We start from the raw sequence: 13,005 nt of genomic DNA on the forward strand, positions 1-13,005 counted from the left end.
TTCTCAGCCTTGCTTACCTCGTGGGTTTGATTTACATATAACTTTATTCGGCCTTTCAACTTTTGTTTATGGTAAGTTTGTGTCACAATAGGATGCCAATTTTTTTTTAGGTCAAAATTACCCTGTAAATTCTAAAACTATTTTCAAAATCAAAGATCTAAAATAATACTATTGGAACCGCATAGTAGTATGGGAAGTGGGAAGGAACATAATTAACTATGGGTCCGGCTTTTTTTGTTGCCCTTAGACTTCTTAATTAGTAATTTCATCAATAAATCTGACTTGTCTTGTGAAATTTTTTGATTTATCACTGAATAACATTGGGCTTTCACAACAAGCTTTTGATTTGTCCATTAAGAATTGCAAACATGCATGATGTGATGATACTCCAAATTATATGTATTGGGAAAGGACATCGACAATTTTTTGATAGCTTTTGAGATATATTGTCTCAATTAAAAGTTTGAGAACATATTATCAATTGGATAGTAATTTGGTGGGTATATGGACGTTTTCTTTTTGTGTTGAATGAGAATACAAAATTCATTATTATTAGTTGGTATATATTCAAAAGAACTTTTGAATTCAAGGTGACAATATTGAAAGAATTTGACATCATAATTCGCTGAGTGCAAGCCAAGTTATACTTTGCTTGCCTCTTTGGTTTGATTTACATGAATCTTTCATTCAACTTTTGTGTATGGTAAGCTTAGCTCACATTGTGATGATAATTTTTCAGGTCAAAGTTGCATCACTTCTCTCCCTCTCCCTCTCCATCGCTTGTGTGCTTTGAGTACTTGTAAGAGAGACACACAGTGTGCGTGTGTGTCGTAGACAGATCTTTACTCTTTAGACAGAGATGGATTTTTGCAGTCATGACTATGTCTGTCCTCCGCACCACTTGATCTATAGAGAAGAGCTGAAAAAAGAAGGTGAGAAGAAACTTGTTTGCTCGTGGAGGTACTGCAACAAACCAATATGGTGGGGTTCCCTCCACAATTGCGTGGAATGTGGTAACCGCCCTGTTCACAACTACTCATCATCCAACAATCATTGCTTGGACTTCATTGAAAAGATGGAAAATGAAGTTTTTTGCTCCGGGTGCCACGATCCAGTATTGGGTCCCGCCTACAAATGCTCTGCCTCCGAATGCAGCTTTTTCATTCACAAATCATGCGCCCAGCTATCTTTGGAGATGAATCACCCTCTGCACCCAGACCATGCCCTTTCTCTTTGGTGGTTTCATGATAAAAAATATTGTGATGCTTGTTGTACGTCATCTCATAATCCCTCTTTCTTTTACAATTGTAATTCGTGTGATTTCTACCTTGACATCAAATGTGCTAATCACTTGCCAACTAATCCTAAGGACTGTCACCAACACAAATTCTTCCCCTTATGGAAGCATATCCAATTCAATTGCGAAGCTTGTGGAGAAGAAATCACGAACCTCACCCATAGAGAGTGTAGTATCTGCAAACTCTTGGTTCACAAAAAATGTGCTGCAATTTCACGCAAGGTCAAAATTAAGCTACACAATCATTTCCTCAACCTCCTTTATTCTCCTCATGAAACCAATAAGCGTGACGACATGTTTTGTAGAAATTGCGGAGACAGGGTGAATCCAGAGTATGCGGCTTACTGTTGTCAACAATGTAGTTATGTTTTACACACGGAATGTCTAAGACATTTTAGGGATATACATGGGGAGTCGCCCGAGTCAGTGCCTAACAAATTTGTTAGCCATGCAACTCATTTGATCAAGGTACTCAATCAAGCAGAGGACGAAGGACCTCACCTCGGGGAGATCCAACATTTCAGTCATCAACAACATAAGTTAATACTCTCCAATGATGAGATGAAGGATGATAAGCTCTGTGAAGGGTGTATGCAATTCATAACTTCGATCCCGTTTTACAGTTGTGCACAATGCATCTTCTTTTTCCATACTCGATGTGTTGAACTTCCCACAACAATTGAGCAATACCCACTTCACTATTTTCACTCGCTCACCCTCCTCCCACGAGCATCTAACAAGAGTGGCGTGTTCTTTTGTGATTTGTGTTCTTGTCATCATCGTGGCTTCACCTACAAATGTGACACTTCTTGGTGCGGAGAGACTTTTGACATTCAATGTGGTTCAATTCCAGAAACCCTTAAACACGAAGGTCATCAGCATCTCTTCTACCTTGCTCAAGATTCTAAGAAAAGAAAATGCAAAGCTTGTTTTGAGGACAACGAGGACTATGTCTTTGTCTGCACCAGTTGCGATTTCATCTTGGGAATTAGATGTGCAAATCTTTCACTGGTCGCGAGGCATAAATATGATACACATCTCCTGAAGCTTACATACGCAACTGAAGATGACTCTAGAGAATATTATTGTCTAATTTGCGAAGAAGAAAGAGATGAGAACCATTGGTTCTATTACTGTAAAGAATGTGACTTCCCCGCTCATCCCGAATGTGTTCTTGGGAACTATCCACGTATCACGATTGGGAGTACTTACAAAAGTGAATATCATGAGCACCTTCTCACTTTTGTCCAGAAGACTGAAGACTCACTCGAATGTGATGCCTGTTCGGATGAGTTTGACGGTGTGGCCCTAGAATGTAGTGAATGCAAATTTAATGTCCACCCCCCTAGACATTATTACCCTGATTGTATGTGGATACTAAGTGAACGGAGACGGTAGAATGCTATATATATGAGAAGTGGTTTCATGTGGAGCATCTCGGTGTTGAATATTTCTGTTGAGGTTGGCAGCTTCAATTCTTATTTATTATTTAATCATGATTACGCTATGTTGTCCTTCTTCAACTTAAGTGAACGCTCTGTTGGGTTTGTTTGTACTACTTTACTCTTTTGTTTTTTTTGTGTGATTCTTTCTTGTACTACTTGTTCACCCAAAAATGAAAAATCTAAAGTGTGCACAGTAATTTTGTTTATGTAATGAAAGCATTACCATTTTTTTTTTTTTTTGGTTGAAATGCATGATTGGTTATTTACAACCAAAGCATATTGATTTACAATTAATATTATATATCAAACTCTCTTTCATGTGTACAAGCTAAAACTTTTCCTTAATAAATGATGCTCAATGAGAGGTAAATTACGAAAGACAGAGTTTGAACTCTCTCTCTCTCTCTATATATATAATGATACCATGTTAAATTACGGTTAACCCAAAAGTTTAAGTTAATGAGAAAAGATGAAAAAAAAAAAAAAAATACCAAACAAATTTCTTTATCACAATTCTCAACACAATGGCTTCGTACATTGGCAAGGAGTTCACCACCACAAAACCTGCTATGAACATTTGCAACATATTTTCCTCTTTAAATTAACTTGAATAAATTATACAATTAAAGGATAATCAATTACATGATAAATGTTAGATTATATATTAAGAGTAATGTTATACATCACATTTTTGTTTCATAACTATTCTACTAATGCTCACATGAATTGTGACAATCCCGACTCCCAACTAACATTTGGAATTTTTATTTTTATTTTTTTTATTTTTAATAAGAATTGATTCAAGAGTCTATTGAAATTGCCACATTGTGAGATAATAATGTGGTTTCTAGCATTACACAATAATTAAAGGGTAATGCCATACACTATACTTTTATTCTACTTTATTGATTTGGCACTTCATGCCAATCAACCTTTAAATCTTAATAAAGGTTGATTCTCATCAATAATATGTCACGTTTTTAATAAGTGGCAATTTTCAAGCCGTTCGATGTAAAAAAAAAATACTTGAATTTTGTAATTTTACAATTTGAAATTGTAAGAGATGTAATCCAATTTAATTGTTTATAGATTCAACTGATACATCAATATGTAAAAAAGACTTGTAATAAAAGCTCACTCTCGTATTATATTAACCTGCTAATCTATATATTCAATATGCACAAGCATAACATAAAAAATAAGTACCAATGAGCCAGAGCCATAACAGAGAGCAGAAATGTGGTCTTTGTGGGCCCCACAAGGACGCACTGCACCTTTCATGCTATGATCAACATGAATTGTTAAATTATCAGTTATTCCAAAAGGTAAATTTAATCACTTAATAATTATTTTAACACTTCCCCTCAAACTCTTTTTTAATAGGTGAGGCCAAACACGTAAAATATTTAATTAAATGATAATTTGACAGAGTCATGGTTCGATCTTATGACCGTTTGGCTTTGATATCATGTTAAATTACCATTTATCCCAACAACTTAAGTTAATAGGAAGATGTAAATTTAATCCCTTAATCGTTACTTTAACAGGAATGACAGTCGGCTAAGCAATAAGCCAAGTTCATCGCAGTACAAACAGGGTATCCCCTGTTTTCCTTCTTTATCCTCTTATTGTCCTTTCTCTTATTTCTTATTAATCTGGTTATCTCAAAAACGTTCCATAAATTTCATTGCAGTAGAAACTAGCATGCACATAACCTTACTAGGTGGACCGTTTCTACAAGCAAGAATAGAAGCATTCCCATTTTATTCCTAATAACCCTCCGTAGGGTATCCCCTATTTTCCTTCTTTGTCCTCTGTTTGGCCATTCTTTTATTTGTTTTTTCTTTCCGTTGTGTTGTTTGCTTTGACGTTTTTTTTTTTGAACCATTTGCTCAGAGAAAAAAAGGACCAAAAAGAGACAAAACTTAATAGAGCAAGAGGACGTTGCCAATTTCCACAGGCTAAAGCGGAAGATTAGTTCCAAAACACATGTATTTACAATCACAAGAAACAGAGACCCACCATCCCCACTTCCACCTACCAAGACTTCCATTAAGTATTCACAACATTCTTCACATCCTGAGTAGAACATATGAACATTCTTCTCACCATGTTACAGAATTCCCTGCAAGCCAACAAAAAACACTAAACTGTTTTCAGTAACTTCCAAACAGTTGTAAGTAAGAATCATATTCTATTTTGTGATACATAGTACTGAACACAACTTACTGCCATGGATAGTCGCCCACACGCATCATGTCTCCTTCATCATCGGAGTTCAACTTTCTTATGAGATTCATGATTGAGGAGCTTGGTCAGGAGCTTCCTGATTCCAATATCATCTTCTGTGATGTCTATGAAGGCACCATGGATATAATAAAGAACCACCAACTTTATGGTGAGAAATCTTCTGAATTTTACTCCTGTTTTACCAGAACACTTTTCTTCGCTTATCCATCTCATCCTATATACTGTGCTCTTGTTTCAGGTTTCAATGTTACTACTGATGATTGCTGTGGGTTGGGAAAGTTCAGGGGTTGGATCATGTGTGTATCACCAGAAATGGCTTGCAATAATGCTGCCAACCATATCTGGTGGGATCAGTTCCACGCAACTGCTGAGGACCTGAGGTGAATGCCATACTGGCAGACAATGTGTGGAATGGCCTGCACACAAAAATGTGCTATCCCATGAACTTGAAGGACATGGTTGTTTCCAAGGAAAAATGATCCAATGCAGAAGCTTCAAGAATGTCAAACAAGTATTTTGTAATGAAATTTTCTTTGATTTACATATCTAGTGTACAGAAAGAGATTGTAAGCCATGTACAAGTTGGCAAATGGTAATTCAAGTAGGCAAATGGAAATTTTCAAAGATTGTTCATGTCATCTTCAAAGTTTGATCTCATCATGAAACTAGGAAATGCATTTGTAATGTCCCTGCAATGAATGGTTATGGATGAATCAAGAGTAATAAACATAGACAATTGAAACAAAGATGTCAAGGTCAAATCAGATGTATAGAAACCAAGAAACAAGATGAAAGGGACTTACTTCAGATATGGAATAGTCATATTCTTCAATATGGATGGGTTGCGAGACACAAACTCCTGCCACTCTTCCATATCAATTTTTCCATCTTGTTTTAAATCTGCTTCCCTAAATGTCTGTACAATTATGGAGTGAAAGGTATACTTAATGACAACATAATTGCATAGATTTTTTCACATGCCGCCATCTAAGCCATACCTTATCAATAATGGCTTCAATGATATCATCAGAAAGGATCATGTTCGACTCCTTCAGAAGCGCCAAAAGCATTTCCTTGACCTTTCATGTGTGTGAACAGCATATAGTATGTTGGTTTTCAATTTCTTTTCCCCATTGCCATGCATTATCTTGTAACTTAACCACGCTTTAAGGGCCTAGCTTTTAGCTTAGTTTTTCTTATAAAAAATACTAGACCTACAACTCTTCTACAATTTGTTAACACATGTTAGCATGTGATTGGAAGCTGTTACAATATTATTTTAGTAGCTGACGTGTCTCTAATTTCAAGAATTAAGGTCAAAATATCACTTATTACCTCTTCATGTTCGATAAAGCCTGTTTGCCATATATCATGTAATTGAAATGAAACAGCAACATCAGATATAAAGCTTTAGTACATTCTTTAGACACGCACACGCAAGAACTCACAAAATAGAAGAATTTCATACAAGCTACTTTTTCTGCTTTAGGTGCTTCTGGGTGAAAGACACTCAGATCGAACAAACTCCCCAAATTCTATCACTCCATCATGTTTGGACTCAAACAGCTGGAAAATATGTTAAGTTCTGGCAAGCAAAAACATTCTTGTCAGTCATAAAACAAGCATGTAGATGACAATGTTGTTTTAAAAAACGACTGTTTACATGGACCAAAACGACATGTAATTTTGTTCAACAAAAACATAAATGAGCCGTAGTTTAAGAAAAAAAGAGAGGCAGAAATGGCATGAAGTGAATGAACCAAAAACAACTAAATAATGAGAAAACTAGACTAAGAAATCAAGAAAAAAGATGATTTGTGACCAAAAATTCTGTTATCAGAAATCCTGTCATTCAACTCCTTTCAAATATGTCATTCTGCCCCTACATTTTATCTCAAAATCAAAATTAAAGCCAGGAAGCTGACCCTGTCTGCAAAGAGACTTTGATTCTTGCTATTCCTGAATAATCCAAGCTGAAACTCTTCCTGCAAACTCAAAACTGAGATCAGAATGGATACTGCCCTGTGAAAGAAGCTTACTATATGTTTAAGAATAATATTCAAATCAATCTGGGATTAAAACAGGCAATCTTAAAACAATTAATTTGAATGTAAAATGTTATCTGAACATGTCTACCAACTTCTTATCAAATTTTGTTGCATCTGTATATTACAAGTCTATATGTTCATGCATAGAAAGTGGTGCCTAGGAATAAAGGGTGAAGCTTACTTTGCTTATGACCCCATCATTAACTATTGAACTGCTTAGTTTCAAGAATAGCTCATACAAAGTTTCAACCTCGGTCACATTAACTGCAAGAATGTAAGGCATACATATTCATTTAACAAGTAAAACCCAGAAAGGAGATTCCAGCCTGAGAATAAGTAAAAGAAAAGTGAATGAAGCTTACAACTCGTTTGAGAGGAGACAACAGCTGGGTCTTCGCCCTTAATTCGCTACTTCATGCAAATGCATCCCATTGTAAAGCCCTTGATGTTAATAAAAATTCTTTATTTTCTGCAAAAATAAACATGGTATATCATAACTTCGATCAAATACAAGAATCTGCACATTAACCATTCTATGGAAAATAGGCCTCAGAGGAGGAGCCTATGTGAGAGTGCTGTACCTCTGTTGTGGTTTTGGTTCTATTCACCAAGTGCCTAACAAGTCTTATAAAGGTACCAAACCTTTTGAAACTGAAGTAGGAAATCTCTCCGAGTCTGCAACTTTTTTGTGTGGATTTGAGCTTGAGGAATCTGCATGACTCTTTATTTTGATTGTTTTGGTGGGCACTGGAAAAAAGGCTGCACCAGTGACTGCTGTTCAATGCAAGTAGCATCATAAGGTACATGTGTCCACGTTGAGAGAAATGCGTGACTGCCTGGAATTTAATGATGCCATAACATCCGCTTTGCATAAACCAAATAGGAACCTTAGTAGGTTCTCTGAACAAATCAAGGAATAATATGACTTTGAAGCATCATTTGTCATGCATGAAATTCTCAAATTGTTGGAGCCCTTAACTTGTAATTGAAGAAGGAAATTAATGGCATAATCTTTGGCGATATTCGAAAAATGCATTAATAACACTCTGACATCTTGAAGCACCTATATATATATTCTCTCCTGTTTAAAGAGAATCCACATGATTGACAGATAGTTGGAAAAGAACATTAAAGCTTGAAACTTGATTTCTTGCATCTTCTCACTTGAAATCTTGCAACACTAAGTCCCAATATTTCATGCTTTCGTATCATTTTCATTCTCTCCAAACAGAAATTTTAATAGTGATTTTAAATGTCACGGAGTGTAAGAGTGTGCGTATCATTAATCAAAGGTAAAAAGTTACTGCCTTGACCCATGATGACAACAAGAAAAAAAAAAAAATGACTAACGTACAGGACAAAAATAATTGACAACCTTTAGCACGTAGCAACATAAAAGTTTACATTTTATCGTTGGAAATATCCTAATTAAATACTCTAATCATCAAGAAATGAAACTTACATAGATGTCCTGCCTCACAACAATACAGCATGCTCCATGAGTGGGAATTTGAGTTCAACTAGCTAGTCTCTAATTGGAATTAATATAAATTCATGCAATAATCACCAATCTTTACTAATATATATGTTTCTTATATATATATTATAAGATGATTGCATTTCAAACAGTTTAGTTGCAAGCATTTGATTAATATTGAGGAAGATGAGTTCATCAAGCGTCTAGACTATTGATATACAGATTGGGGGCCACCGGTCAAAGATTCTCCTGAGAAAGAATGAGCTAATATAACGGTACTGATGGTTACGGTCCAGCCCAAAAGGTAAACAAGTCTTGATTGACTTTTTTTTTTTTTTATCGAAGTCTTGATGGACTTGAGGGGGCTTGACGTTGACTGAAGCCCAAGTGAACCTTTTATAAATTGTATCACCATTAACATTAGGATAGTATGTGACCACATATAATAAATTATGGCCCCATTTGAACTAGCTAATCCTTATAGACCCTTGGAATAGACTAGCTAATCCTAGGTATAACTATTCATTTGTTTGATAACACACTATTTCTGGAAATAATTTATTCTCATAGGACTATTAATCTCATATACAAATGATTAGCCAAGCCACTTATTTTTTAGTGGCTTAGCTAATCTTTAAGGAATATAATACATTTTTCAAAAATACCCTTAAATTTTTTTTTTTAAAACTTAAAACAAAATAAAAATAAAGTGGGTGGCTTGACCACCCATTGGGGTGGTCAGCCACCCACAGAAGAGGTTGGGGGTGGTTGGCCACCCATTTTATTTCAGTTTTTTTTTTTTTTTTAAAAAAAAAAAAAAATTTAATGAGTTTGAAAAAAAAAAAAATTGGGTTTTTCGTAATTTTGATTCAATTCTAATTTTTGCATTTATGTTGTTGCCAAACTAAGGAATATGAATAGCTATTCTATTAGACACTCTTCTATTCCTAGTAGTAGTTATTCATTTTTCCAATAGACTAGACATTCCATGAACCAAACAAGTTCTATATCTATATAGTTTGGAATGATAATTTGGGAATGTCTATGTTTGCAAACTTGAACCATAAACGTACCTGAACAATCACAAATTATGGGCGTCATGGTAATAAGAAGTGGCCACACTACTCACAGAGTGAAGATCATGTTCTAAGAAGTTGCATACGACACTCGATGGGTGGGAATGTGATTTTAAGAAACAAAATAAAATGGAAAGGGGAAGTTTCATATAGTCTTATGAACTTCTATCATTTTTGTAATGTTTTTTTCAAAGTTCAAAAACTCTTAATTTAGTGTATTAAACTTTCAATATTTTGCAATGTTACCCTCCATTAGTATTTGGTTTGGGTTAAATCAAACAAAAAAAGTGCGAAATGGATTTTATACCCCTGAAAATTTTATAAAATTTCAAATTTACCCGTATTTAATGTTGTTGTTGTTGTTTTTTTTTTTTTTTTTTTTTTTTTTTTAGAATTTTATAAAAAGAAATTAACGGAGGGTTAACATTGCAAAATGTTAGAATTTCGATAACACTATATTGAAAGTTTTTAAACTTTAAGAGCGACATTACAAAAGTAATATAGAAGTCATTTTTGTAAATGAAAAACTAAAAAGTTGACATGGTTTACACGTTAAGGTTGAGGGAAGCATCTCAAAACCCCACAGCTCGCATGCTGCACATATTTTGCATAATTTCTCTTGATTTTAATCACATGCCTTTACATTACTCCACTTAACACTCAAACTAAAATTCGATGTTCTTTGTGTAAGCTTGCTTTTTCGCTTTTCCTCGCATGATTTACTTTTGAATATTTTGTTTGCCCCCCAACAAAAAAGTAAAGTATAGAATAAAATTTGCAACATTTTGGTGCTCATAAGGAGAAGTCCAACTATTCTCAACCTTGCTTGCTTCTTGGGTTTGATTTATACACATCTTTATTCAGCCTTTCTACTTCTGTTTATGGTAAGTTTGGGTCATAGGAGGACGCTAATTGTTTTATGTCAAAATTACCCTGTAAATTCTAAAACTATTGTCAAAATCAATGATCTAAAATAATACTATTGGAACCATAGGGTAGTATAGGAAGTGGGAATGAACATAAGTATGGGGTCTGGGTTTTTTCATTGCCCCTAGACTTTTTAGTAATTTCATCAATAAATCTGATTTGTCTTGTGAAACTTTTTGATTTATCCTTAAATAATATTGGGCTTTCATGCCAAGTGAACCTTTGCTTCCCTGTTTGGTTTGATTTATAAGATATATTTTTATTACGCCTTTTAACTTTTGTGTATGATAAGTTTGGGTCACATTAGGATGATCATTTTTTGGGGTCAAAATTGGCCTCTAAATTCTAAAACTAATATATATGATTTGTAAATTACAAGATGATTGCTTTTCAAAAAGAATTTGAAGTCGGTATTCATTGAGTGCAAGCCAAGTTGTACTTTGCTTGCCTCTTTGCTCTTTGCTCTTTGGACTGATTTACATGCATCTTTATTCGGGCTTTCATTCATCTTTTGTGTATGGTAAGTTTGGGTCACATTAGGATGATCATTTTTCGGGTCAAAATTGCCCTCTAATTATAAATGGCATACTCTACTTTACACTCAAACTAAAATTCGATACTCTTTGTGTAAGCTTGCCTTTACTTTTCCTTGCATGATTTACTTTTGAATATTTAGTTTGCCCTCCAGCAAAAAAGAAAAGTAAATTCTAAAATATAATTTGCAACATTTTGGTGTTCATAAGGAGAAGTCCAACTTTTCTCAACCTTGCTTGCCTCTTTGGTTTGATATGCATATTCGGCCTTTCAACTTTTGTGTATGGTAAGTATGGGTCACATTATGATGCCATTTTTTTTTTGGTCAAAATTACCCTATAAATTCTTAAACTATTGTCAAAATAAAAATATAAAATAATACTATTGGAACCGTAGGGTAGTCCAGGAAGTGGGAAGGAGTATAACTATGGGTCCGGATTTTTTCATTGCCCCTAGACTTTTTAGTAATTTCATCAATAAATCTGATTTGTCTTGTGAAATTTTTTGATTTATCACCAAATAATATTGGGCTTTCACAACAATTTTTTAATTTGTCAATTAAGAATTGCAAACATGAACGATGTGTTGATACTCCAAATTATGAGTATTGGGAAAGGACGTTGACAATTTTTTGATAGTTTTTGAGATATATTGTTTCAATTAAAAGTCTGAGGACATATTATTAATTGAATAGTAGTTTGATGGGAATAATATATAGACGTTTCTTTTTTTTGTATTGAATGAGAATACAAAATTCATTATTATAATTAGTTGGTATATATTCAAAAGAATTTTTGAATTCAAGGTGACAATATTGAAAGAATTTGACATAAGAATTCGCTGAGTGCAAGCCAAGTTATACTTTGCTTGCCTCTTTGGTTTGATTTACATGAATCTTTCATTCAACTTTTGTGTATGATAAGTTTAGCTCACATTATAATGATAATTTTTCGGGTTAAAGTTGCATCACTTCTTTACTTTTATGAAGAAAAAAAATGTAAAATCAGTTTTTGTGGTTTACCGAATTTGCAATTAGTTATATATAGTACCAAAAATAAACTCAGAAGTTCGTATGCCAAAAAAGTAATTGCTAAATTTCGTCTACTAATTTAACAAATTTCGATAGTATGATATGTAAAAGCTATTCAAATTATGACACGTGTCCTATTGAAATTAATGTAATAATCACCAATCATCACTATTATTTCTTATATTGTAAGATGACTGCAATTCAAAAAGTTTAGTTACAAGCAATTTGATTAACATTGAGGAAGAGATATTGCGCGGTGAGTTGATAAAGAGTGTTATGAAATTAGCAAAATTAATAATGGAATTTTAGAAGCATGATTTATGAATGTAGCCCTGAAAATGAAAATGAGGAAAATAAAGAAAAAGGAAAATGAAAAGAAGTTGACAAAAACATTTAATTAAAACCCCGCAGGTCGCTTCCTCAATATTCCATTATATCTTTCTTTCTTTTTTTAATTTGTTTTGTATGTGCCATGTGTGGTGGGTCCATCTAGCTTTTTTCAATTTCATTGCCATAATGCTATCCCTCCTACACCGTTAATCAATCTATCTCGCTAATTTTGTCTCGTGAATATTGAAAAAGAATACCCAAACAGCTGAGACCCAGTAGCTAGGGCCGTAGGGGGTTGTATATTTGTGAGTCACAAAGAGATCTTCATCAATATCTTTATCTCATTAATTAATTAATTCTGAATATCACTTGTATACCTCTTTCTCTTTCTCTCCCTCTCCATCGCTTCTGTGCTTTGACTACTTGTAACTTGCAAGAGAGACACATAGAGTGCGCGTGTGAGAGATCTTTACTCTTCAGACAGAGATAGAGTCCTGCGATCATGACGAGGGTGTTCCACACCACTTGATCTACAGAGAAGAGCTGAAAAAAGATGGTGAGAAGGAAGTTGTCAAACCAATATGGGGTTCC

General features: G+C 34.3%; 1 protein-coding gene and 1 pseudogene across 1 annotated transcript; one reads left to right on the plus strand and one right to left on the minus strand.

Moving 5' to 3' along the window:
- The first annotated feature begins 859 nt into the window (after positions 1–859).
- LOC132174401 (uncharacterized) lies at positions 860–2,695 on the plus strand. The gene has a single exon (XM_059586063.1). It carries the CDS (start codon positions 860–862, stop codon positions 2,693–2,695), a length of 1,836 nt encoding a protein of 611 aa, XP_059442046.1.
- A 2,916-nt stretch (positions 2,696–5,611) lies between these two features.
- Positions 5,612–7,472, minus strand: LOC132174677 (calcineurin B-like protein 7; annotated as a pseudogene).
- Between the last annotated feature and the right edge of the window lie 5,533 nt (positions 7,473–13,005).

Source organism: Corylus avellana, chromosome ca3, assembly GCF_901000735.1.
Source record: "Corylus avellana chromosome ca3, CavTom2PMs-1.0".
Taxonomy (NCBI): Eukaryota; Viridiplantae; Streptophyta; class Magnoliopsida; order Fagales; family Betulaceae; genus Corylus; species Corylus avellana.

Bases quoted from the DNA above. Each gene is read 5' to 3' on its own strand.
- LOC132174401 (XM_059586063.1), top strand. From the start codon at position 860: ATGGATTTTTGCAGTCATGACTATGTCTGTCCTCCGCACCACTTGATC.